This window comes from Colius striatus, chromosome 1 (assembly GCF_028858725.1).
Source record: "Colius striatus isolate bColStr4 chromosome 1, bColStr4.1.hap1, whole genome shotgun sequence".
Classification (NCBI taxonomy): domain Eukaryota; kingdom Metazoa; phylum Chordata; class Aves; order Coliiformes; family Coliidae; genus Colius; species Colius striatus.
The window spans coordinates 170,293,119-170,320,683 of record NC_084759.1 but is presented as its reverse complement, the minus strand read 5'-3'; the positions used below and the strand labels follow the sequence as shown (position 1 = coordinate 170,320,683).

The window sequence follows — 27,565 nt, the reverse complement described above, 5'->3', positions numbered from 1 at the left end:
CCATCCTCCTGACACCTGCCCTTTATGTATTTGTAAACATTAATGAGGTCACTCCTCAGTCTCCTCTTCTCCAGCTAAAGAGCCCCAGCTCCCTCAGCCTTTCATCATAAGGGAGATGCTCCACTCCATCATCTTTGTGGCCCTGTGCTGAACTCTCTCCATCACTTCCCCATCCTTCTTGAACTCAGGAGTCCAGTACTGAACGCAGTATTCCAGATGTGGTCTCACAATTGCCCCATCAATCACAACTCTCTGCCTTCCTTCCTTCAACCAGTTAACAATCTACCTCACTACCTGATCATCCAGCCCACACCTTCTCAGTTTTGCTGTGAGGATGCTGTGGGAGACAATGTCAAATGCTTTACTGAAATCAAGATAAACCACATCCACGGCGTTACCACCATCTATCCACCTGGTTACATCCTCATAAAAGGCCATCAGGTTGGTCAAACATGACTTCCCTTTGGTAAAACCACGTTGAATGCAGTAACTTGAACAGGAAAAAAAAATCAAACAACCTTTTTTATTTTCCATAATGATTGTAAGTAATTGTTTACAAAATCCAAATGTAAGCAAATACGTACAAAATTCAAATTGTTCTTGTACAAAATTTCCAAATGAAGTAGTATTAAAACTTGAAGCCACACGTGAAGAAACAAACGGCCTGCTAGACACCTACTTCCTCAATTTCCTGTTAACTTGTTTGTATCACTTGGAAAGATAAAGAAGCTGACAGCATAAATCTCAAACATTCTTCATGGTGACAATCGTAACAGTATGTCAGTCTCCCAGAAACAGGCAACTAGGAGGAGAGGTAATAAAAATGTCACTCAAGAAAAAGCATTCTTTTGAGTTTCCTTTGAGAGATCAACTACTCCTAAATACCTGAGTTTGAAGTGGGGCTGGGGAAGGACACTGCTGCAGGTGGCTGAGGTTGCTTTTTCTAGACAAGTTGAAATTAACACTAAACACTAAACAGAGGTCTTGCCCACAAAAAAACAAATGTTCACATCAGTACATCTGAAAAACTGCAGTAATGTTCACATTGAACTCTAATGGCCATCCTGGACAAAAAAACTGTGGACAAAGAACAAACCCTATCACTTAGTGTCCTTTTATCAAACTTCCATGTTAGTGTCATTAAGAAACAGTAAGAATTTTTTGGTAACAGGTTAAAAGTACTAAGTAGAAAAAGTAACTTTTTGTTACAGCATTGGGTTGTACTGACAATTCATACAGTAACATAAAAACTATACCACAGTTGCCCTTAAGATGGATGGTTAAAATCAAGCAACTGAGGTGTCTGGTGAAGGATAGTGCTCCCCCTGAATACTGTCCCAGGTCATACTGCATGATTGCAGAATACCTTGAAAAGTAATATGCAGGTTCCATAAAAATGTAATTATCAAGAGGTGCCACTGTAAAATAAAACAACAACCCCACACACACACATGGTTGTTGTCACATAGTGAATTAAGTCATAACTCTCAGATATAAAGGATCTACATTTTCAACACTGATTTAAATAATGAAATTATATTAGGATGACAAGTCCCAAAAGTTGGGCCATATTAGTGATAACTGAAAGGATGCTGCATGATATCTACATTCTCAATCTTTTAAAATTTACACTACAAACCATATCACTTTACAGAACAATTTCTGTACAAGTGGGAGAGATTATGTCTTGCCCCAGAAATCCTTCCTCTTCTGAGCTCGTTCCAGTATCTGAGATGCAAGTGAGCTAGATGCTGCCGAGCGAGCAGAAATCTGAGACATCCTGTCATCTGTGGGCAAAGCAACAAGGGGAAAAGTAAAAAGGAAGATTAAATATACACATTAAAACACAGTCAACATTCACAGCAGGCTTCAAAGCGCTAACATTTTTAAGGTTTCTTTCAGAATGGATGCTAAAATAGTACCACAATACATTTCAATTCTATTACTTGGTAACTGAGGTGCTGGAAAAGAACGTCACTGGAAAGTTTCTAGGATGCTAGGTAAGTTTGAGAGCTATATGCCCAACTCTTGACAAACTCCAGAATGAGATCGCTGCTGTTGAAATGGGAATTGCCCAGTTCTCCAAATCATCTTTACATTTACTCTCCTTTGTTAGAAGGCCTCAGAAACTGCTCCTTTGCCACTGAAGACTGTACAGACTAGACTGACGACAACACTTTAATGAAAGCAACCCACCACTTCAAGCAAAGCAAAAGACCTTAGAATAGCACGACTGAAATACCAGAACCTAGGCTGCTGAAAGAGCCCTTCTGTTCCAAACCCAGCTAGCGGGCCACTAGCTGTTGAAAGAAATGTGTCTTCTGAAGAAAACAGGAAGTTTAACACAACGGCAACAAGCAGCATGCTTTAAAAAATGTATTTTGAAAGGTCTTGCTCTTGAATACAGGGTCTACTTCACACCCATCAGAACTCCTCAAATTAAGCCGCCTGGATGCTGCATCACTGATAAAGCACAACATTATATTCCTTTAAGACCTTTATTAAAATGTTGCTGCAGCTCTGTCAAGATGCTCTCTATGAAAAATTACCTTAACTACATTCATGCTCCTGCAATGGATTAAAAAGAACTGTATCACTACTTTCCAGTCCCCACTACCAACAAAACAAAACAAAAGAAATCAACAAATTCCCCAACTCTTTCCTCACAGGCCCTGTACTTTGTCAGTGCTTCAATTAACATTTCAGCAGTGTGTCTCAATTCTTGAAATACAGGGGTCCAAACAGCCCGTAAGAGGCTCATATACTATGCATAACAGCTGTATGTCCATGAACAAATATGGGCATCAAAAGTATCTCTGAGCTGGCATGTTGCACCTGTATCTGAAAGTTTACACACCATAACTCTGCTTATAGGGGAAAAAAAGAAGGAAAAGAAACAACAGTTACAGCATTTAATCTGTGTGCAACAAGCTTGTGGGAAGCTGCAGAGTACTATAAGATTTTGCAGTTTTTACATAGACACACACATGCTTGGCTGAGCCATCTGCACAACCCACACATTTTCCAGCCAACTGCAATTAGTAAAATAGAGAATTGGTTTGAAGCTCTGTTAAAACCAAGGAGTAAACAAGTATAAAAGGTACAGAAAAAGTCTTTTGGTTTCTCTGGGGTATATCTATAAACAAACTGCAGTCAGATATAAGTTTGCTTTGCCCATATTCTAATCTGAACCAAACACAGGTGATTGCAACCACAGCAAGCTCAACCTCATACACCATGAAACAGAGTTCAAGCTAATAAGGCTACAGTACCCTTGATTGACTCACACTACTGCAAGAGTTTATTTGTGTCTGTTCACAAAAAGGCCAAGAAGATGCACTAGTGGGCTATGTACTGGCTGCTCCCCTAGATTAACTTTACAGTAAACAGGAAAAAAACCAAAGAAGGCCAAAACATCAGTCAGAGTAACAGAATGCCAAAAGCACCCCTAATACACCATGCTGAGGAACAGCTGTGAAAATCGAAGTTAGGAGAACTGTCATATGTTGCATGTCTGGTGCTGAAATCTCACAAGCAAAATCTTTATCTTAAGATTTTTGGTTCTTTTTAAGTTGCATCCAAAAATTACTGCAACTGCAACCTGAGCTGTGATCATTTTGCAGTTTGCTTCTGTTGCTATCAACACAAATGCTTAAAAACTGTGTGGGGAGGAAACGATTTTAAGCATGAAACTGAGCAAGCTCTAGTAACCAGATTGAACCACAATGGTCTATTTAATCTTCAGCCGCATTTATGGTTTATTCATACTAGAATATACCTTCATATTCATACTTCAGGTTACTAGGATTCATATTTTCAAATTATTTTGATGAAATAATGCAGCAGTTATTCCTACAAACACATAAACAAGCATTACTTATTGCATTCAGAAACCTCTTACATTAATGCAAAAGTTAAAAATGCACAATAATAGTTTTGGACAATAAATACCTTCATCATTATAGTTTCTTTCCTGAAGGGGTAACTGGAAAGATCTCATTTTTGGATTGCCAACATTCCCTAAGACAAAAAGTCAAAGGCACAATTTTGAATCGTTTCAAAATAGACAAAGGATAATATTTAATTTTAGAACGTTTAAAAACATTCCAACTTTAGTTCCAAAATAAGAGTCTTACAAATAGCAAACATACCAAAAACTCTACTAGACTCCTTTACTCCCCTGTTCTTCTCCAGGGATCTGTCTTCACTAGATGCTACAAGTCTCTTAGTGAATTGTCTTCAAGGTGCAGAGTTAGAATATAGCACCAATTCCAAAATCTTTTCAACAAAAATCTCCGATTTTCACCATCTCACATAGCCTGACAACTACTCTTTCCATTTTAGAATGGAAACATTACTTCAGTGTTTGATAATAAATCTTGATAATAAAAGGACCAAGAATTGTGGGATTTTAAGCAGCTACAGAAAGTCTTTCTGGAATGGAGACTTAAGCATATCAACTTTGTTTTGACTATGAGGTGAAAGATTCTTTTTTTATCAAATTTATGTCCCCAGTACTCCTAAACATTGTTTAAAATCTTTGAAATGCTCCAGCACAAACTTCTCCTCAGCCAAGAAATGGCTTTTCTCAACATCCAATAACTCTTTTATAGACGGCTTTTTTGTTCCCATATCCTGCAGAAATATTTAAGAAGCTTCTCTCTCAGAAATCCACAACTCATGCAGAATAGTACACTTACAGAAGTGCCCAGTTATACACTGCTGTTGGAAATTAAAGCTGGAAAAGTGTCACGGGATCCAGGTCTAGTCTAAAGATTAAAATTCCTATCTGTTCATACTAAATCAAATTATTCTCACTATGAGTAAGTACTTACTGACATTAGTAAGGCAAAATTAGACAACAGACCACTGGAATACAATCACACTAGTGGAATCTGAAACTAAGGTGAAGAGATGTGCACATTTCCTCAGTAAGACTACACATGTAGTAGGAGAGTTTTGTTTACAAATAGTAACACATTCTTTGTAGAGTCTGTAAGGCAGAGGCTCAGCACTCTCTTGGCCTGAACACTGCATAGTAGCCAATTCCATCCTGCAGTACTCTAACACAGACAGTTACTATACAAAACCCACCATTATGCTGGAATTCTGGATCCTTGAGAGTCCCTTGAATACGAGGAGAGGGATTCCAGTAAGGCATAGAGTAGCTTTTGGTTGACTTCAGCACAGGAAGTGTAGACAAATGCTCTTGTTGGGCTGAAGCAAGAGGAACTTGCTCATCAGAGACATTCTTAGGAGGCCACTGATCCTGCCTAAGTGGCAGAGGATCCAAAGTTTCCAGCCCAGCAGGTTGAGAGGTAAGGAGTGAAATATCTTCTACTTCTGCATTAGGCTAAAACACAATAGGAAGAAAATAAACAACAACCACCACAAAAACCCAGCATCTCATATACAGCCTTCCATTACAGGTCCTCACATACGTAGTAAATGTTAGCTTTACACTGTCACACTTCTCATGAAGGTACCAATATAAGTATTTCCAGCTTGTGAGATAGTTTAAAGAAAATCTATTCCTAATAACAGATGTTTAATTTGGTCTGGAAGAAATTGCATTAGGTCAACCTAAAAGAGTATTTTCTCCACAGCAGAAAACTCTTGGATTTTGAACCAATATAACCAACAACTCACGCAGTTCTGTCTGCTCTGTTATACAACTTACTACAGAAGGTAGACTAGCTGTCTTTGTAGGACGTAGACTACACACAATTTGACAAAACCCCACAATTTTGAGGGGAAGACTGTTAACTCCTAAAAATTTCTATTTTTTCTTTTTCTATTTTTCTGCAAAGCAGAAGCAGCAAAAAAGGAAAGAGAGAATGAAACTACTCTGGCACACTTGCCTAACCTGTACACAGGCACTCAGCCTCTCCTTGAATTCGTGCCCTATGTCAAAGGCGAGCTACAGGAATGTTAATGGGGAAATCAACAGCTCCTGATGGCAACTTTAGGGGTTTTTTTAAAGAAAAACAGATCCTGTGCATTTAGCAGAAAAAGCCAAAATGGAGTTCAATCAATCTCACTTCAACAGTCTCAAGTCCTTTGATTGATATCCCCGAAAATTTATTTAGTCAGACATCAGCCTTTTGTAGTCACAAATGCTGTGAACTTTAGAATAGTAAATGACAGCTCAATAAAAAGATTTATTAAATAAACTATACACAACTACTTAAAAAGTACATTCCCAAAATGCAAAATGGTAAGTCTCTTTTCTGTCTCACCTGGAAGGACCTTCTTTTTGAAAATTCTCTTGCACCTTGCTTAGCTGAAGAAGGGTCTGTTCCTAAACCTCGTGTTCTCTGCTGGGAAGATGAAGGCTTGAATTTAGGAGGAGACACTAGAACCGCACCTCCTATTGTAATGGAGAAGACGAAAAATGCTTTATTACCTTATATAACCTAACAAATTACTTCATACATGTCTCTCTTTTTCTTTAGTTCTTGAAATACTGATTGGCATTTAAAGATCTTTTTACCAACAGCTGGGGTAGTGAGATCATGATGAGTCCTCGGTGCTCCACCAAGCGCTCTCAGCTTTGGAGTAGGAAGCCTGCCACCTGTCCTCGAGGATGCAGAAGAAGAATCTGACACAGCTGCAGAAGGATTCAAGACTAAGGCATTCTCACTGAAAAAAAAAAATTGATAAATGATTAAGGGATTAGCTGAGGACCCCTGAGTCTTGCACTCAAACTTTTCATTTCTAGTACAGTCCTACAATGAAGCCTAAGGCAAGAATGTTAGGGCCATAAAACACTAACAGTCTATTGCTAAAACATCTGCTTGCAATGAAGAGGCCTGGATTCCAGACTCTGAGCCTCAGTTTCTGTATCACTAACTTTTTAAAATGTAATTGAATAAAACACATAAATAGTCTCAAGCTGCAAATTCATGCACGCTCTGTCTCGATAAACGCTGAATGTATTTCTGCATGGTAGCAGACTCAACAGGAGGGATGGAAAGAGCACTCGCCCAGAAAAACCTTGAACCTGGTTGCCATCTTACAGGCAGGAATGTGGGTTTGACTCTTATCAGTCAATGCGGTGGAACCGAAACCAAGTATCCCACATTTACTTAACCGCTCTAGTCCGCAAGTTATTAAATAAATCAGCACTACCACTTCTGTCTTCCTCCTCCAGGTGCATTTCAAAAGAAGGTGGCAGCATGCCCACACTCTGCAGGGAACCTCATCCTATCAGTGCAAACTAGACACGCTCTGAGGACACGTAGGCAAAGAACATCTCATTTCTAGCTCTCAAGCAAGCTTAGATAACATGCAAGTGTTAAGCTGCTCAGCATGGCCAAGTCCAGAGCATATCTCAGCACACACATAATCTCGCTACAGGATGACAGAATGTCTTCAGTGTCAGAGACACATCTATGAAGTAGAGTGTCTCTAGAATTAGATAGAAACTTTAGAAGATTTTCAGGATGATGGTTTTGAAAGCTTGTATTTCATTTATATTTGAGTCTAGCATCTCAATCTGTCTTTGTCTGTTATCGCTGAAGGAGACAATTACAATTCCTCATTTTCCATTCCTGCTGCAAAACCAAAGATAAAACCCAATGAGAAATCCAAAATGGTATGACAACCAGGGCCACAGTTATTCAGATTTAAATATCTAACAAACTGAAATATTGTTCTGCCAAAAATGTATGCAAAACTTGCACAGTAAAAAGCCACAGACTTCTGTAACTGGATATAATTTGGGTCTTTCAACTGTCAAATACTACGTACTGCACTACGCACATATTGATCTTTCATTACTTCTAAGTACCCCTTCACCTTTTGCCCAGATAAAGTCTTTGCCCACGAATATTTTTAAGAAAAAGAGATCCTTAAATATAAGACTAGCATGTACTCTATCCTTTCAGTTCTTCAAAGCAAATTGTGAACTTCATTTTTCACTACACTTGGATGCTGTGTAATGAACAGTCCATTCTGAAAGATCTATACTGTAAATTTTATAATTTGGGAAGTTGCAAGTTAGAAATCCAGTTTTCTTAGTGATAGATCCATTTCCATCAACCAATGTCTTGAACTTTCTCATTCCTTATTGCAACTGTTAAAAACAAAAGTGTGTTACACACTGTCTTAAGTAAATCTGATTTAAAGATCATAAGTTAGCTAACCTACAAATTTCCAAGACATTAGAGGAAAAAGAAATACATATACACCACAAAAATGTTTAGTTTTACCCTTCAATTTTCTTATCTTCACTGGTATCCTTATTGTTTTCTCCTAAGTGCTGAGCCAGGACTTCAGCCGATCTGTCTTGGTTTTCTTTCCCTTCCGTTGATGGCTGATTCTCCCTTTCTTCAGTATCTTTTTGTTCCCCCCAAGCTAAACGCCTTTTGACTGGAACAGTTAAAGCATCTGACAAGCCATTCTTCTCAGTGCTGTCCTGGTGTGGCTGTTCTCTGGAGTCAGGCTGCTGCAGCATTTTGGGGCTTGGTGCAGTCTCTCTTTCTGAAACTCTAGATAAGAAAGAAAGCAGTGTTTGATACCTTTAATTTGCATGATATACACGTCTACGTAGAACACATCTGTCCAATTTCAGTCCTTTGCCAAAAGTACAGCTGTTAAAAAGTGGTACAGTTGACACAATGAATGGTTAAATTTCCACTGAAGTTTTAACTGATGTTTAAGCACAATCAATTTTCAAATTAGATTCTACGAAAACTCTGAATTACCATTTCCAAAACTGTAAATTAAAATTAGAGTTCCATTTCCAATTTAAACAACAAGTTAGATTATCAAGGGGCCCAAAAATAACCAGTTCCATACACAGGGACCATCTCATGGCACAATTTTGAAAGCCAAGCCATTTAGAAGACTCCCCTTCAGGCACAACTTTTGAGTCTTAAACTCTCAACTGCTCACAGAAACCAGTGCAGATTAGCCCAGCGCACAGAAATGAGATCATTAAGAGGATCTGTATTTCACAGGCAGAAAACCCCAGATCAGTAAACCAAAACATTTCCACTATACTTAATATTACACATTGTAGTGTAATAAATACTCCTTTATGTGTCATTTCCCAACCCTTATTAGTGCTAGACATGCAAATGGATAGACCACTCCTACATCCAAAATTAGTACACACAGAGTAGTTTAAGTGGGTGACAGAGGTATTTAAGGTACTGTTTTTAAATATTAGATGTCAGAGATTACAAAAATGGCTCTTTTTCTCCCTTTTTCGCTTCAGCAATAGCTGTCTGTACATCTTACTCTGAATTTTACAAGCACAGGATTTAATATCCACCAATTCTGCGGCCTTCAAAGGGAGAAAATGGATGTACACTGTCCTACGTCCTAAGTCTTCATCTCAGAACTAAACGATGTCAGACTCAATCACAAGATTAATCTTGACAAGAAGATTGATAACATCTGAACGGGCAAAACGTATTTCGTATCACTCCAGTGGAATGAAGCGTATTATTTCAGTATGACTCTGTGAAATACTTCCAGCTTTGATGAGACAAAGGCTGCCACAATAAACATGTATTTGTGGAGACTTATAAAGGAGTAACTTTCTCTCTGTGCCTTGTTTTCAATTTGAGCACATATCAACTGAGGTACCTGTGAAAGTGTAAATGTCCTCATTCGTTCTGGAGAATTTACTTATCACAGAAACACAGAACAGCCCAGGTTGGAAGGGTCTTCAAAAGATCATCTGGTCCAAACTTCACCAAACAGAGAAAGGGAGCCTACATGACATTATTGAGCACCCTGTCCAATCACACCTTGAATACAGTCAAATATCCAGGACGTCACAGCTACACTAAGCCTGTGCTCAGCATTCTGCTCTGCTTCAAAGCTGCAGAATAGCAGGCAGGAAATCACAACCTTACCCAGCAAGATCCAGTGCTCTGATGTTGTTGCTGATGCCTTCGTCTGAACTGGAACTTGAGGACACATCCCAAAGACTGTTATTATCAGACAAGATCTGATTGAGATGGTATCTGGAGAAGTGCGTTCCCTCTACTCGCTGCCTGTAAGCCTTTGCTCTCTCTCGAAGTTCTCTCACCTGCATATCAAGGTTTCATTAAGTTGCACAGTTGTCTGTTTAAAGTTCACTTAATAGGCTATCATGAAGTATTTGCATTAGCTAACAGCAGCTAGAGGAGAAATGCAAGTTACTCCTAATACAGGGCCACCCACTGCACAAACATTGCATGCCACAGTAAATGCAACAGAAGGAAAGCAAAAACAACTGAAGTATATATTTAGTAAAGCACATTTGAGCCATGAAGCCAAAGCAAAATTGTCAATTATTCATTCAATGAGCACAAAAAGTTATGCAGCAACTATGAATAAGTTTGGTGCTGGATTCTAGTTTTTCCATGAGCGCTCAGACACGGTGCTGCAAACACTGAAACAGAAACTTAAATGCAACCAACCTCCATATACCACATGGAATTTAGGGTGTTTTGAGATGCCTAAGGAGAGGAATACAGAATTATTTTTAAGTTTCTTACTTTTCTCTCAACACTGTACTGTTATTACCACCCTTATAACTTTATTTCAGTCTAAGTAAGAAATTAAACACTAAAAACCTGTCAACATAGCTCTATGCTGCCTCCCTGAGATTCAATAAAAAGATGTAAACCAAATCCATCAGTACTGCTATTTCATCAGTTTTTGCCAAGCCTGAGAAAATAAATTTCAGTTTCTAAGCATTACCACTCATTCCCCACCAATTTGTGATTACTTCAAATCAACAAATCTATGTGCACATGTAGTAATGAGTTTGTGTGCTGTGGACACTGCAACTGTCTCTGAGCTACATTAATCTTACCTCAACAAGGAGCTGATGATTACATTACAACTTTCGGTGCTATTTTATGTAAAACATATAAAAATCATTCCTTCTAAGCTATCAGTAATGAAAAATAATGAAAAATAAAATACAACAACAATAATAAACTAAATTGTGGTAATTTTAATGAAAATTCATATAACAAAAAAAGAGAGAGAAATAAAACCTAGCGGGAAACAAGTGCTGCCCAATGCAATTGCTCAGCACCTGCTGACCAATTCCTGAGCAGCAACCCATCCCTCCCCGCCAACCCTCCCAGCTGGTGTCTCCAGTTCATCATAGTGGGCATGATGCTCTGTGGTATGGAATAGCACTTTGGCTAGTTGGGGTCAGCTGTCCTGGCCATGCTCCCTCCCAGCTTCTTGTGTATCCCCAGTCTGCCCACTGGCAGGGCAGGGTGAGAAGCACAAAAGGCTGATGCACTTGATGCTGTGCAAGCACTGCTCAGCCATAACCAAAATACAATGATCATCAACAACTGTTCACAGCACAAATCCAAAAAGGAGCCTTGTACCAGCTTCTAGGAACAAAATCACCTCTATGCAGCTGAAATCAGGACAATGAGATACAAAACTGTCCAGGTGCCAGGTTTTGTCTTAAAAAAACAGAAGTGATAAGCTCTCACTTTAGACAGTCCACTGCTGATTAGATACTATCATTTTTATGGTTCAAATTACTTAAACACACACACAGTCTTGTGTCCTTCACTCAAACACAAAGTGCAGGAACAAAAAGAAACAACAAAACTTTTATGCTACTAAAAATAACTTTGTGATATTGTTGTGTGAATTCTGGCTCACTAAAAAACAGTTCACAGGAAATAAGTATTTTGTCAAAGAGCAGGAAAGTAATACTGATACCTCCTCTAGCACATTTTCATAGCTTTTCTTATTTATTCTTCTTTCACGATAGGCTTTGTACTGTTTTTCCTGTAAGGAACAGAGCCAGAGGGGCCAAATTCTGCTAAACCCACTAAGAGTAACTGCCTGCACCAACTACCAGCCCACAATTTGACCTGCTAAACTTCCAAACAGTAGCCCATTAAAAAATATACGCTTGTTATTTTAAGAAAAGAGTTTAAAAGTCTGAGGTGCAAGTGATTTACTGGATTATTTACTTGAAGTAGAAGAATGAAAAATTAATTGTGATAGCCACAACAGAAGGAATACAAATCCAGAGCAACAGGACACTGCAGGGGGAGGAAGAAATACTTTGTCTCCAGTGAATTGTGAAGAACTACAGAGGACAACTGTCTCCTTCAGTGACTCAGCGGGCAGCATTATCTCAGCAGGACACAGGCCCCAGAGAGTCCCACTGTGCCAACATTAATTTTTCAAAAGCATAATTCAAAGAGATTTTTTCATTAGACTGCTGAAAAGCAACCCTTAATAATATATTGCTGAGTACCAGACTAGGAGTAATTACTACGGCTGCGGCCATATAGGGGTTCTATTACAGTATTTGCCTGCTTAAGCTCAGGACTTCTGAAAGTCTGCTTTGGATCCAAAGTTACCCATGTGCTGTCCTAACTAAGGGAGAAACCAGACTGACCCAGTCAGAGCAAGCAATGTTCAGTAGGAACCTTTACCAGGGGTGAGTCTCAACAGCCCAGGACAGGCAGAGGTCAGCTAGAGCTCTGAAGAACATTTCTCGTCATGTCAGTGCATGAGTATGGGAACAGGTATGGAATCACGTAGAACCCAAACTGGCAGTTGGGCAACCTATACTGTGAGTAGCCACAGTAGCTTTCTTGCTTTACAATAAAACCAACACACCTGACTTTTTTTTCAAGTTATGCACACTTTCATTAATCTGCTGTTAATATAATTTTCAAATGGCTAGATTCTTTCATACATCTCAATTGTGAACGAAATATTTTATTCAGTCCTACTACAGGCCACGAGTTTCCTCATTTTTACGCTTCCCTCCTCCATTCTACCACAGGGGAGTGAACACGTGGCTGTGTAGGGCTCAGCTGCCTACTGGAATTTAACCATGACATGCTCACAGGAAAGTGATTTAAAGTCTGACAGAGACAGGAGAAATTCAGGTAATTGGCCAGTCTTGTTCTGGGGCCAGTCTTGTTCAACATCTTCATCAATGACCTGGATGAGGGGACTGAGGGAACCCTCAGCAAGTTCCCTGATGACACCAAACTGGGAGGACTGGCTGATTCCCCAGAAGGCTGTGCTGCCATTCAGCGGGATCTCGACCGGCTTGATTGTTGGGCAGAGAGAAACCTCATGAGGTTCAACAAGGACAAGTGCAGAGTCCTGAATCTGGGAAGGAACAACCCCATGCACCAGTACAGGCTGGGCATTCACCTGCTGAAGAGCAGCTCTGCAGAAAGGGAGCTGGGAGTCCTGATTCATAATAAACTAACCATGAGCCAGCAATGTGCCCTCATGGCCAAGAAGGCCAATGGCATTCAGGGATGCATCAAGAAGAGTGTGGCCAGCAGGTCAAGGGAGGTTCTTCTCCCCCTCTGCCCTGGTGAGGCCTCATCTGGAGTCCTGTGTCCAGTTCTGGGCTCCTTGGCTCAAGAGGGACAGGGAACTGCTGGAGAGAGTCCAGTGAAGGGCCACCAAGATGATCAAGGGTATAGAACATCATACGAGGAAAGGCTGCGGGAACTGGGGCTGTTTAGTCTGGAGGAGACTGAGGGGAGATCTTATTAACATTTATAAATATCTAAAGAGTGGGTGTCAGGAGGTTGGGACATCCCTCTTTTCTATAGTAGATAGCAACAGGACAAGGGGTAATGGGATGAAGCTGGAACACAAAAAGTTCCACTTAAACATAAGAAAAAACTATTTCACCGTGAGAGCGATGGAGCAGTGGCACAGGCTGCCCAGAGGGGTTGTGGAGTCTCCTTCCTTGGAGGTCTTCAAGACCCACCTGGACATGTTCCTATGTGACTTGATCTAGGTGAACCTGCTTCTGCAGGGGGGTTGGACTCTAAAGGTCCCTTCCAGCCCATACCATTCTATGATATTATGATTCTATGATAATTGCATTTATAATAGTCACTCGTATATGGACTCATACTAGGATAAAATGTAGATATGTGTAGATCTGCTTGAGGGCAGGAATGCTCTTTAGAGGGATCTGGACAGGCTGGAACAATGGGCCAAGGCCAATTGTATAAGGTTTAACAAGGCCAAGTGTTGGGTCATGCACTTGGGCCACAACAACCCCATGCAATGCTACAGGCTTGGGGCAGAGTGGCTGGAAAGCTTTCCTGCAGAAAAGGACCTGGGGACGTTGGTCTACAGTGGCTGAACATGAGCCAGCAGTGTGCCCAGGCAGCGAAAAAGGCCAATGGCATCCTGGCTTGTATCGAAAATAGTGTGGCCCGCAGGGCCAGAAAAGTGATTGTTCCCCTGTACTCAGCACTGGAGAGGACACACCTCCAATACTGTGTCCAGTTCTGTATAAGGACACTGAGGTGTTGGAGTGTGTCCAGAGACGGGCAACAAAGCTGCTGAAGGGTCTGGAGAACAAGTCTGATGAGGAGCAGCTGAGGGAGCTGGGGATGTTTAGTCTGGAGAAGAGGAGGCTGAGAGGAGACATGATCACTCTCTACAACTACCTGAAAGGAGGTTATAGTGAGATGGGGGTTGGTCTGTTTTCCCCAGTAATGAATGACAAGACAAGAGAAAACTAGCTCAAGTTGCACATCGGGAGGTTTAGATTGGAGATGAGGAAGAACTTTTTCACCAAGAGGGTTGTTAAACATTGGAACAGCAGTCTGAGGAGGTGGTGGAGACATATAGAAGCCATATAGATGAGGTGCTGAGGAACATGGTTTAGTGGTGGAATTGGCAGTGTCAGGTTAGTGGTTGGACTCAATGATCTTAAAGATCTTTTCCAATCAAAATGATTCTATGATTCTATGCATATATAAAAATGTATGCAATCAAAAATGTGTACATAATCAACATATGCATGTCATCTAAGCACGTCATCAGAGAAATATTTATTACAGCTTGAAAATTAATTTGCCTCTTTCAGCTACCCAGCACAACTCCTTCATTTAGAAGGCCCTAAAAATCCCAATTAACTCTTCTTCGAATTCTTCATACCTACTGCCAAGCAACTTCTTTCTGGTTTCCTGCTACTCCCTCATCAGCAAGAAAATCTTCACAGAAAAGTCAGACACATCCAAAACACTTATCTGCAGTGTGGGAATTTTAGTTTTTCACACTCTCTCATTAAATGCCACATAAATTTACTTCCTACATCTCCATACGCTAAGGCAATGTGAACCTTTCCTTGCTCATCAGTTAGTTGCTCTCAAAGCTGAGCACTGCTCCTTACTGTTTTGAATGTTACTGATGTAACACACAGTCTCCAAATGAAAATCTTACAAACCAGAAAAATGGCATAATATTCTACAGAAACATTCTGTATAACACTTAGGCTGCATGTAGTAGTTCAGAATATTCTACAGCCTTAATTACAGTAAATCTAGTGCATATATCAATAAATATAAAAATAAAAGTATTGTTTGGCTTTAGTCCTCCAACATCCTCTTGAGGCTGTTTTCACAGAATGGATTATCTCACGCATGCATACACAAAATCTGATTATGAATCACTGCATACTATGATATATTTTCACCTCTGAGACCTATTTCTCATGGAGTATTTGCATATATTTAATATATATTTCTTTTTGCCTAAAAAGATAATTACTTGCTAGATTAAGTCCAGTGAGAAAACACAGAACTGAATGCTACCACAATACTGCAATTCTGAGAATGTTATTTCCAAAATCTCAAAGTCCAGTGCCCCACAGTCATCCGTTCCACTTCTACTTTCTACATCAGCTTGGTCCCAAATGATGAGACTCACATTTCCAAGTACTTGCCACACATTTAGCAGCATATAGTGTCTCACAAAGGCTCCCTCTATCAGCTGGGAAAAGCCTCAGCCAATTCAGTGATATCTGATAGTTGCAAAACTAACTCTAGCAGTTTCTTAGCACACTGGTAACAGTTTTGTTTTACTTGACTAATTGAGAAAATTATACTCAATAACCCTAATAAGAAAACCTATGGTCCTGAAGCAGTTCAGCATTTTCAGAGGTCTGTCAAATGAGTCCCTATACAGTATAATACTGATCACAGTTCCTGGTAAGAAAATATTTTGATTGGCTGAAATTTGCAAGAGAAATTCTCATTTTCATTTTGTATATGACAGAATTCATCTGACTGCTTTGAATGGATTCAGCACGGTAAGCGAACAAACTCTGTCTGACCATCAAGCAGACCAAGGTTGATACATATGTTGGCCTTTTCCTTTTATTCCCTTGGAATCTCATATAATCCAATTCTGCATTTTGAAAACTTGGGGCCAGTCTTGTTCAACATTTTCATCAATGACCTGGATGAGGGGACTGAGGGAACCCTCAGCAAGTTCCCTGATGACACCAAACTGGGAGGACTGGCTGATTCCCCAGAAGGCTGTGCTGCCATTCAGCGGGATCTCGACCGGCTTGAGAGTTGGGCAGAGAGGAACCTCATGAGGTTCAACAAGGACAAGTGCAGAGTCCTGCACCTGGGAAGGAACAACCCCATGCACCAGTACAGGCTGGGGGTTGAACTGCTGGAGAGCAGCTCTGCAAAAAGGCACCTGGGAGTCCTGATTGATAATAAAATAACCATGAGCCAGCAATGTGCCCTCGTGGCCAAGAAGGCCAATGGCATCCTGGGATGCAGTCAGCAGGTCAAGGGAGGTTCTTCTCCCCTTCTACTCTGCCCTGGTGAGGCCTCATCTGGAGTCCTGTGTCCAGTTCTGGGCTCCTCAGCTCAAGAGGGACAGGGAACTTCGGGAAAGAGTCCAGTGCAGGGCCACCAAGATGATCAGGGGACTGGAACATCTTCCTTATGAGGAAAGGCTGCAGGAACTGGGGCTGTTTAGTCCAGAGAAGAGGAGATTGCCTGTGGATCTCATTAATATTTACAAATACCTAAATGGTGGGTGTCAGGAGGTTGGGGCATCCCTTTTTTCTATTGTAGCCAGCAATAGGACAAGGGGTAATGGGATGAAACTGGAACACAAAAAGTTCCATTTAAATATAAGAAAAAATTATTTCCCTGTTCAGGTGAGGGAGCCCTGGCACAGGCTGCCCAGGGAGGGTGTGGAGTCTCCTTCCTTGGAGGTCTTCAAGACCCGCCTGGACATGTTCCTATGCAACCTGATCTAGGTGAACCTGCTTCTGCAGGGAGGTTGGACTAGATGATCTCTAAAGGTCCCTTCCAATCCTACCATTCTATGATTCTATTAACTTCAGCTTGTTATAACAGAGGTGAACATGAACGCTGAGATTATCTGCTCCAAGAGACTCAATTCTATGTTATTTCTCCTGTAAGGGAAACAAAACTTCCCTCTCACTTTGCATTTCACATTAATATATTCTTTAAGTCACACCATCTCTTACTTTTTCTTGATATATATTATACTGACTTATCGGAACTTAATTGTCTTTGTATACTCACCTTTGGGAGCTTGAGTCGTTAGCGTTACAATCTAAAAACTGTATCTTACAAACACTACAATTCAAAGTTTTTTGCAGCTAAAAAAATCAAAATACAAAGCATACTCAGGCTTCAGATATTTTAAGAATACTCACCTGGTTAGGACCTTTACTCCTAATACGAGTCCAAGCTCCATCTTTGTAGAAATACTGGGCTGGAGACAAAAATTTTGACCTATATTCAGTGTTCACTTTCCTAAGAAATTAAGAATGAAGGGGAAAAAAAAAGACAGAAGGAATAAAGCTTGATATCCAGAAAACTCTTGAAAAGCACTTTTAAAGTCATATCAATAATCACAAGTATACTTGCAATTAAATGCCAGGGCTGAGGTGTGAAAAAAGCCTGCTTTAAACACAACTCATCCGTAGCAACATAACTACAAGAGCTATGAAAAAGTTCATTCACAGTTGATGGCTCTTCAGGTGTTGGGTTTTCCTCACAACCCTTCTTCCAGAAGCTTTTGCCCTGACGGACAAATCAGCAGAACACAATATACACATAAGCCTCAATTATTTCAACGCAAAGTGCAGCATCTTGGTTTGAGACACTGATGAAGGTGCATTTAAGTAAAAAGTTTGGTACTAATGTGTCCAGGACATTTTCCTCTATAAACTTCACTCTAAAGGGTCTCTGCATATAGGTGGGGTGAACTTGGGGCCAGAAACCTACCAGAACAAAGGTCAGTATACTTCACGTAACTATATCCTCCTTGCTTTGATCTTCAAAAGGCCTCAGAACTTGAAAAAGACAGATTCATTTTCCCTTCTGCCACACACATACATACACAGAAAAATTAATATAATCTAACTAATAGCAGACAATAAGCAATACTTCAAGTCCTTAAGCACTGAACTCTAGATTTATTAGCTTAAAGAGGTTTTTGGGTTTAATCTTTCTTCAGAACATCATCAACTTTATTTTAAGGTCCCTTCCAACCCCTACCATTCTATGATTCTATACTCAGCATTAGGTGAAAAAGCTCTCTCTTTTTCAATCCTTTTTCAGAAATATATCATAAAAGTCATAGAACAAAATGTACCTTGTCTAAAGAAAAATACAAAAGCAAAAAAAAAAAATCCCTTTATATTGAACATTTCTTTCCATATGTCCTTTTCTTTGACAGAATTTCTTCAGTTGTGGTTGCAAAACTAATGGATTAGCTCAAAAACTACATGACTACTGTGCCTTGATCCTAGTCCTTCTGCTGCAAAAGCAGGTCATGAAATGCAGCTTGTATACAAAGTGACAGTCCAGTCTGCCTACAAAGGACTTGCACATTCTGACAGTTATTTGTCCAGTGATTGTTTTGGAAACTTTTGTTTTGTGTTACCACACTGAAGGTATAAGATGCAGGAATTTGTCCTAAAATGAAAAAGGCTGTAGCAAATGATGAAGAATTTTACACACTACTCACTGCAAGACTGACTACAGTTAACTACATGAAAGAGTTATGAAAACCAAAGAGTTAAAGCTTTTAACTACACTATACCCACTCATTTTTTTCATAAAGCAGTTTTATTTCATAGAATTTTGTGTGAGCATTTTATAACTCTCTCCCAATATCCAAGAGCATTCAGACCTAGGTAAGCCTCCACTCCATCTAATGCCTTAAAACTGTCAGAAGGTCATGTGAGCAAAAGCAAATCACTGAGACACAGATCAAGCACAAAGACAGCAGTGATGGATTAATTTATGCATTTTAAAATCTGCAGCCATTTTGGGCTTTTATTTCTATTGGCATATCTGAGATGTGTAGAAAATGGAAACGTGAGTTCAGTTCCTTCAATGTAGGTATGTGGCAGAAGAAAATGATACTTAAATAGCACTTGGTAACATGTAATTTCTTTTTTTTTTCCATGTTTGACAGATTACCCTAAAATGGGACAGACTTCTTTGTTTCCCTTTACCTCATGTGTTTGCTTTCGCTACACTGGGACAGAAGGTGGTAGAGGCTAGAAAAAGCAGACATCAAGTACAATCACCACAGTTTCAAGGCATGCAGCAAGCACAGGAGAGTAGTTTGAAAGGTGACTACAACTTCCAAAGCACTCACAGAATGTTTAGTAGCAGCACTGCATCAATTTAATGTCATTCACGTTAAATTTATTCATAATATTATGATAGCATCAGAAGGTTCAGCTGAACAAGTGTGGTCACCAAGCTGCTACTTCCACTGCCCAGAGAAGGGGCTGGAAATTCACACCAGCTTCAGATGCACCCCCAGGAGGCCTAATCTCAGCACTGCAAGAGGGCATTCCCCCCTGCAACAGTATGGCTAAAGGTCCACTGTCCAACATTCTAAATTTTAGGACATTCTATATGTTAGGCTCTGTACACCTATTCACTAGGCTAGGTTTTCCTATTTTATACATACCCACGACTTGTATGTAAAGAGAGGGGCTTTGGCCTGACATGTTGCTTATTTTTTTGTTTAGGATGTTTCTGTTCTGATTTCCCTTGTTTTGCTGCATCTTCTGCTGGCTTTTGAAACGGTTCTTCCCTCTCACTCTAAGGCAAAGATAATTTTAAAAATACCACATTAGCTGACAATAGGCAAACCCTCATATTCCTTTTGACATCAAGCTTTTGTAAAGAGTTCATTTGATTGTACTGTTAGCCATCTTGCATATTTTAAACAAACAAGAATATTACATTACAATGTTAACCCAAAATTAAATTAGCAAAATATAAACAAAAAGTGGTTTAGACATTTTCACCAAAATGCCCTTCTCATGCTTTCTCTTCCTTCATTTTATTAGCTCTCTTGGGAAAACAGAACCTGAATCTCCAATATTAAAAACTAATCAATGCTTCCTGAAAGCCTTTCAAGCTTTCTTCACATCCGCTGAAAGAGGCAAAAGGGAAAATAAGATTCCTTATTCACAGACTAAATTTAAAGTACTGAGATCTGAGTACTGGCAGATCTGAGTTTTAAATGATAAAGCCTCCAAACTAACAATCACCTTTAACAATCTCAAAAGTACCAACAGTTTAAACTAAGCCACAGGCCCCCTATGTTAGGTATGTGTTTTGCTCAATATAGTTCCCAGTTAACATGTCGACTGATAATGGCTCATTCTGTTTTACCAAGGAACAGAGGTGGGTACTGAAGAGACTCATCTGTGTTCCTTCCACCTGAAGGATAGTGAGCTAATCTGCATGAATTTAGACAACACTACACTTGGCAGCTTACTACAAAAACTGACATTCATACATCCACCTTGTAAAACAAGTTAGCTGTCATGCAGTCTAAATTGCTCTCACCTATTTTTGGAAGGTCTCAGTCAGAAACAATTCCATTTCATTAAAGTATCTGCTAAAATAGCTGTAGACACGTTTCCTAAAAGTCCACTAAAGTTTGTCCAAGCCAGGAAATGCAAGGCCTCAGACAAAGTACTTTCATAAAAGACAAGTGTTGAACTGAGTAACAGAGCCTGTGAAGGATACACAATATCCTGTTATAGTCCTGTGCTAAACAGAATTATTTACCTTTCAATTTGTCAAGGCAAAAGGAAAGGAATGGTAACCTTTCCTCCCTGTTTCCTCAAATTACAACTATTGACTGAAAATCAGTTCCAAATGTGGCATCTTCCATACATCAAAATATCATTTTTTAAATTCACACTGTGTTTGACTTCTGAGATATAAAAAAATAGAGACCTCTCATCCTATCCCCTGCACACCAAGAAACTACACTGATACCCATGAGGGTATAAATCAGAGATTTACACTTCAGAGACTATCCTAACAACTAAAAAAAAAGTGGTTGGTTTTTGTTTAATTTTGTTTTAAATTAAGAACCTATTTGAAACTTCATAAATTAAGGTGACAAGAAAAACACACTTAAAATGCCATTGTAAACTGAACAATTAAGTCCAGTGCCACTAGCAGCAGCGCTCTGAAATGTAGCTAGAAAATTTCACAATAAATCCACCTCTATATTACAGAACAATCAAAATTACAGCAGTATACTAATGCCTTTATTTTAGGGGAAAAGTTTACTTGTTCACAAACTGGCAATTCTTTATCTTCTGAGCCCTCTCTCTCTTGTGGACCCTTAACAGGAGGAGATCCTTTGGAATTTCTCTCATTTGCAGTTTCAGAAGTAATTGCAGGAGATTTAAGCTGAGGTACAGATTTATTCATGTTGCGAATAACCTTGAGGGGAAAAAATAACAATGACAAAACAAAAAAGAATGTGATTTGCTTAAGACTAAATTACCCATTCACATAAATATACTCACAAATATGCAGAGATGTTCATGTGTACAAATACAGCATGAGCAGACAAACTGAAACCTGTGGTCAAATGCTGTTCTTACTGAAGCTGATTAGCAGAGGTTTTGTTTATATGGGAACACAGCTGATCTTCAGAGTTGCACGTAGGATTGTATTCTTTAAAATGTATATCCTAAAACTTCCCTACAAGTCCTTACTACGTGTCCAGTCTGTAAGTAACAGACAACTGTTCTGTGTCTTACAAATGGATATTATGGGCTTGGGTAATTTCAGTTACCCACTATTTCCCAATCAATACTATATTTTAAACCAAGGTAGAGAATTTGCCTAATAACGTGATCAGGTATCATCTCCTCATGGTTGCTGAATTAAAAAACCATGCCACATGTCACAAGGATAAATTTTCCCCAGCTTTCCTACAAAAGCTTAGAATTACAGAATGGTGGGGGTTGGAAGGGACCTTTAGAGATCATCTAGTCCAACCCCCCTGCTAAAGCGGGTCCACCTAGATCAGGTCACACAGGAATGCATTCAGGAGGGTTTTTAAAACCTCCAAGGAAGGAGACTCCACAATCTCCCTGGGCAGCCTGTGCCAGGGCTCCATCACTCTCACAGTAAAATAGTTTTTCCTTATGATTAAATGGAACTTTTCTTGTTCCAGCTTCATCCCATTGCCCCTTGTCCTGTCACTAGATACAACAGAAGAAGGGATGCCCCAACCTTCTGATATACACTATTCAGATATTTGTAAATATTAATGAGATCCCCCCTCAGTCTCCCCTTTTCCAGACTAAACAGCCCAAGTTCCTGCAGCCTTTCCTCATCCTCCAGTCCCCTGATCACCTTGGTGGCCCTGCGCTGGACTCACTCCAGAAGTCCTCTGTCTCTCTTGAGCTGAGAAGCCCAGAACTGGACACAGGACTCCAGATGAGGCCTCATCAGAGCAGAGTAGAGGGGGAGGAGAACCTCTGTCGAACTGCTGGCCACACTCTTCTTGATGCATCCCAGGATGCCACTGGCCTTCTTGGCCACAAAGGCACATTGCTGGCTCATATTTAGTTTATTATCAACCAGGACTAGCTTATAACCTAACTTGGGTACCTCTAATATTTTCACAGAATCTCTTTAAGGGAGAAGTATTGTCATTATTCAGTATTCAGGTATTTTCTTCATCATATCGATAGCAATCAAAAGACTATCAGTTTGCTAATAGGCAAAACTTCACCACGAGATACTAATCTTATGTTTAGAATCTGAAAATATTTATATATATTTGAATTTTCTCTAAATTTTATTTATCTAAGGATTTCTAGTACCTACAGACTTACAGCTTCTTACTCTGTATAAGCTATGAGAAAAAAAAAAGTTTCCTATTTTAGAGTTCACAGTCTTTCTTCTGAAACAGCATGATGTTCACAAGTATCAACAATGAAACTATCAAACTGATCTCTAATAGAACCAAATGGAATTCTCTATCAAATTCTCTATAGAGTTACTTTCTGGGACCTGCCTCTTCCTCAGATAGTCTTTTGGCTTTCACACTATTGTCTCGTATTTCAGTGAGTTTTCCTGGGATACAGGACTGCTAGGAAACAGGTATCTTACAGCAAATTCACCTGCTTTGTATTCCAATGGAAAATGACAGGATAGTGATTGATCCTAGTTACCAATATTTATTGCCCCTGAAAGCTGTTACTGAACAAATCTGCTACGTTTGGGTAAAAAACAGTGGGTACTAATCCCACTAATGTATGTGCTCCTAGTGAAGAAACAGGAGACAAAATAAAAGCAGAAGTGCCTGATTTATACTGTTAAATGACCAAAAGATGGAATGATTCTCCCAAGTCCAGACCCCAGTAATAATGAATTGAAAACACAAAGCAGTCTCACAATCACAGTTCCTCTTTTGTGGTCTGATTAGAAATAGCAGAATTTCCAACCCTACGAAGTTAAAAAACTCACGAGTTGTATTAAAATGCCACAAGAGTATCTTAAAATCAGAAGACTCCACTTTGAAATATAAGTAGCTCTCATGAAAGAAAAAGCACTACAGAGATGCATTTTAGGGCTTAGAAGTATTTGCGCACAGAGATGGAGACTGAGAATAAGAAACTATGTTGCCCGTAAAAAAGACCATGAGAATGAAGAGTGAAACCTGAATAATTTCAGTGGCAATATATGTTGTCGGAATACAGGACATCTGAACACTCCTCTGTTGATTAGCTGTACATAGGCTAACATTAAAATGACAAAAACTAAAGGTAACATTGAGTAGGCTCTTAGAGTTCCTGAAGTAAATTAAAGCAAACATAAGAAAATGGTCCTGTCAGAAAGGATGGAATACAACCAAGGATAAGGAGAAAAAGTAATTAGACCTGACTACAGCAAAGAATCACAAAGAAACAAATATAATTATACTGCACTTTTGTATAAAGAGAGGGGAAAAGATGAAGAAAGGAAATCTTGGAAGGTAAGCAACATAACTGATATTTCCTTTTATGTATTAATTTACTTTTTGGATTCTTTACAGTTACCTGTTCAGCTGCAAGTATTGGTGACTTTTCATGAGGACTCTTCCAAACAAACTGGCTTTGATATTCAGAATTTCTAGGAAAAGTATTTAAACGTGAAATATCCATGCCTGCTTTCCTCTGGAGGACTCTGTGAAACTGACAACATCAAAAAGAAAGAAAGAAAGAAAAAAGTAACACTGATTGTTTCCTTTCCTACCATGTTTTGCAAGTCAGACATCTATCAATGTAGACTTTCAAACCAATGATTTTGGGTATGGACATACAAATTACATGAATGCAAAGTACATTTTTTCATTACAGCCAATCACCCCAAAAGTCTACCTTTTAGTAGCTAAATCCTTGTTAAACTGAAATCAATAGTGATGGAAACAAAATCTGGTATGAAATGTACTGTTCTCCCGACATAGAAGCTACAAGGCAAAATATCAAATTACAGAACTAAGGAGAGAGTTAAACAACAAAGGCTGATGCATGTGCATTAAAGTACTGTATGTATGAGATTAGTACATTTTTATACTGGTCAATGAAAAAATAAATCTTCCTTTACCTCGTTACCCATTTTTTCTGATTCTTTTTTTGGAGATGAAAATGCTTCATTTTGATTTGGTGGAGCTGTAGAGGGCAACCTCTTCATGTTGTTTTCTGCAAGGGCAAGGGCTGTTTCACCTCTGGAACTTACTGGGCCTGACCAAACTTCTGGGGAGACTCTGGGTCCTTCCGGCGTTTCAATTTTGTCCTGATTCACATCATTGTGATTGTGGTCTGTGTGCAACTCTGTCGTCCTAAGAGCTTCAGTTTCAAGTGGATCACTCAAATCACAATCTGCTGTCCATTCAAAAGACTTTGAAATCTGTGGAGTACGGTAAGGTACCCTTCTCTTGGAAATGAAGTGCGGCTCTCTTGTGATTCCTGAAAAAGACATAGTACAGAAACATTCTAATGAAGACATAATATCACTCAATTATAAGAATAAACTTTATCATAGAACTAACTGTTAGAAAAAAATATTGTCTTTGAGCAATGACAGCCTCTGCATTACGGGTATGGTTGCAAATGCCTTTCCTTTTGACTAAAGGGAGACAGGAACATGGTCCTCCAGCTCCATGTTGGATAAAACCCTAGAAAGCAAATATGATCACAAGACAACCTTTTGCAACTTGATTCCAGGAGCTGAAGGACAGCAAAAAAATTAACACACTGAAAAGAAGGTGGTTAATACAGACATAGAATAACCAATCTGATGCCACAAACACTTCTTATCACTCATGCACAATATACTGTGCTAAACAGGTTCTCACCAACTGTGACAGGACAATGACAGATCCCTATCCATCTAATACAATCGTGACTTCAAACCATCTCAGGTCGCTGGTGACTTTTAACAGTACAAACATAAAAACATTTCCAAAGACTATGGAATAAAATCAGGTATCAAGTTATTTTAAATAACTTCTGGCTTTTACACATGCAGATGAAAATAAAATCACCCCATCATTTTAAGAAGATTCAATGACTGAACACACTGAAAGTAGGAAATCACAATTCAACTGCAAAGTGCTCAACTGTGACCAAAAAAACAAGTGCAAGTCCCTAAATAGCCGAAAGAAACATTTTCTAGGAGAGAGAGAAACCCGTCTCCTGAAAAAGCAACATAGAAAGAGAGAATCTATGCTGAAAGGTCTGCATGTGAAAGGTCTGAATGTCTGCATGTCCAACTGCACATAACAGGTGGTAGGAAACCACTCCAGTGGAAAAACACTGGAAGTGTGGCAGGAAGGAAATCAGCAGCACCTGCAGCTTGTGAACTTTTTGTGGTGATGTTCCAAGTCATTCTTAAAACTGCCAACTATGTTTTTCAACAGGAAGAACCATAAGTGAATTATCAATAACAATCTTTAAGTCCTATTAGAACTGCACAATTTTGTTAATCAGTCTTGGGCCACTACAATTCCTATTTTTTCACTGCTCATTTTCAAAGCCCTGCAGTTGTCATTACTCTCCATCTTACCCCTATTCTACAACTCCCTAATAGGCTTTTCAATCCAGACCCTGTTTGCTTTGTCTTCTACTTCCCAACCTCACATCTTCCTGCCATTATAATGTCTACAGCCCCTAATTCCTGGTTGACAGCATCACAAGCTTTTCCACTTAATGCTTTTTTTTTTTTTTCAGTTATCTGTCCCTGTTAGTCTTCATAACAATTGTACTTTGTACCAGACTTTGCCCCAAGTTAGTCTCCTCTTAAATACAAAATTTTACATACTGTTTTCATGCACCACAGGTAGCCCATAGCCACTTTCTACACACTCTAAATGGGCTAACACTGCACCTGTGCTTCATGTTTGGGACTCATGTTACACGTCAGAAACCAAGTGTTTTTCAGAATTCATACATACAGCGTTAACATTAAAAGAAAGTTTCAGTGTAGCCAGAAATAGTATGCTGTTCAAAAACATATTCTAAATGATATATGTGAACCGTATGAATGTATCTAGGTGGACCTGCTTTGGCAGAGGGGTTGGACTAGAGGATCTTTAAAGGTCCCTTCCAACTCCTACCATTTCTATGACTCTAAGTGTACGAACTGCCAGCGCTACCAGCTGACAGTCGCCATGCACCCAGTCACTGCAAAGCTCTCCAGGCTCACTGAGGCCCAGGCTCGCCTTTGCCAGCGCCAGCCTGCACAGCGCCGGGGTTTGCAATCACGGGGACAGCTCTCAGGCGCCCTTACCAAACTGATCCGACCGAAGTCCTGCCCACGAGGATTTCTGCTGTCGGGATGGGCTACAAAACTCTGGGCTTTTCCATTTGAAGTTTCTCTTATATTCGCTCAGTCCCTGCAGCAGAGAAAGAGGTGTCTGTCAAGCGACCGGTGCACATCCTGCTTCGTTGCTTCTCTTGGTAACAGATCTCCATGGGGAAAAACACCAACAACGCGGCTGCAGGCTTCCGCTAATCGCACAGCTTGACCTGCAGCTTCCAAACATACCCGTATTGAAAAGCAAAAACTACTTGATTGCTCTGCAGAAAGCGCGTAGAATAATTTCATGCGCCAAAAAGTATGAGATTATTTATATCTTTATGTGAGCAGTTTCAGGAACAGCCTGAGCCCTCTGTCACATACACAACCGAACACTTTATGAGCCAGTGCTCCTCAGCGCAAGGGTCTCCCCTTTCCCGCTTCGCCGGTGGCAGCCTTCACCGGCTGCACGCCCTTCTCCTGCGGGATGCAGCGCCCCGCCGGGACCGCAGCCCCCGGGCCAAGAGTCCGGCCCCGGCCCGGCCAGCACACACACACCGCACACGCCCGCCGCGGCCCGCCGGCCCCGCGCCGCCTCACCCTGAAACGCACGGGCATGGCGCACCGCACGCCGCCGGGCCGCGGCCGCCAACACCGCCGTTCCGCCGGCAAAG

At 40.0% G+C, this 27,565-nt stretch overlaps 1 protein-coding gene across 2 annotated transcripts; it reads right to left on the bottom strand.

Moving 5' to 3' along the window:
• Positions 1-540: 540 nt before the first annotated feature.
• Positions 541-27,565, bottom strand: MDM1 (Mdm1 nuclear protein). Of its 2 annotated transcripts, XM_062007451.1 has the most exons (15): positions 27,492-27,565; positions 26,883-26,988; positions 24,699-25,060; positions 24,152-24,286; positions 21,381-21,536; positions 19,753-19,886; positions 17,474-17,573; positions 10,419-10,457; positions 9,870-10,045; positions 8,214-8,492; positions 6,494-6,642; positions 6,240-6,370; positions 5,095-5,353; positions 3,952-4,020; positions 541-1,787 (listed from the first exon to the last, which is right to left on the bottom strand). In XM_062007451.1, exons 1-15 carry the CDS (start codon positions 27,507-27,509, stop codon positions 1,681-1,683), a joined length of 2,220 nt encoding a protein of 739 aa, XP_061863435.1. In that variant the 5' UTR covers positions 27,510-27,565; the 3' UTR covers positions 541-1,680. The 2 variants fall into 2 exon arrangements, with proteins under 2 accessions (XP_061863435.1, XP_061863509.1); XM_062007525.1 differs by lacking the exon at positions 10,419-10,457.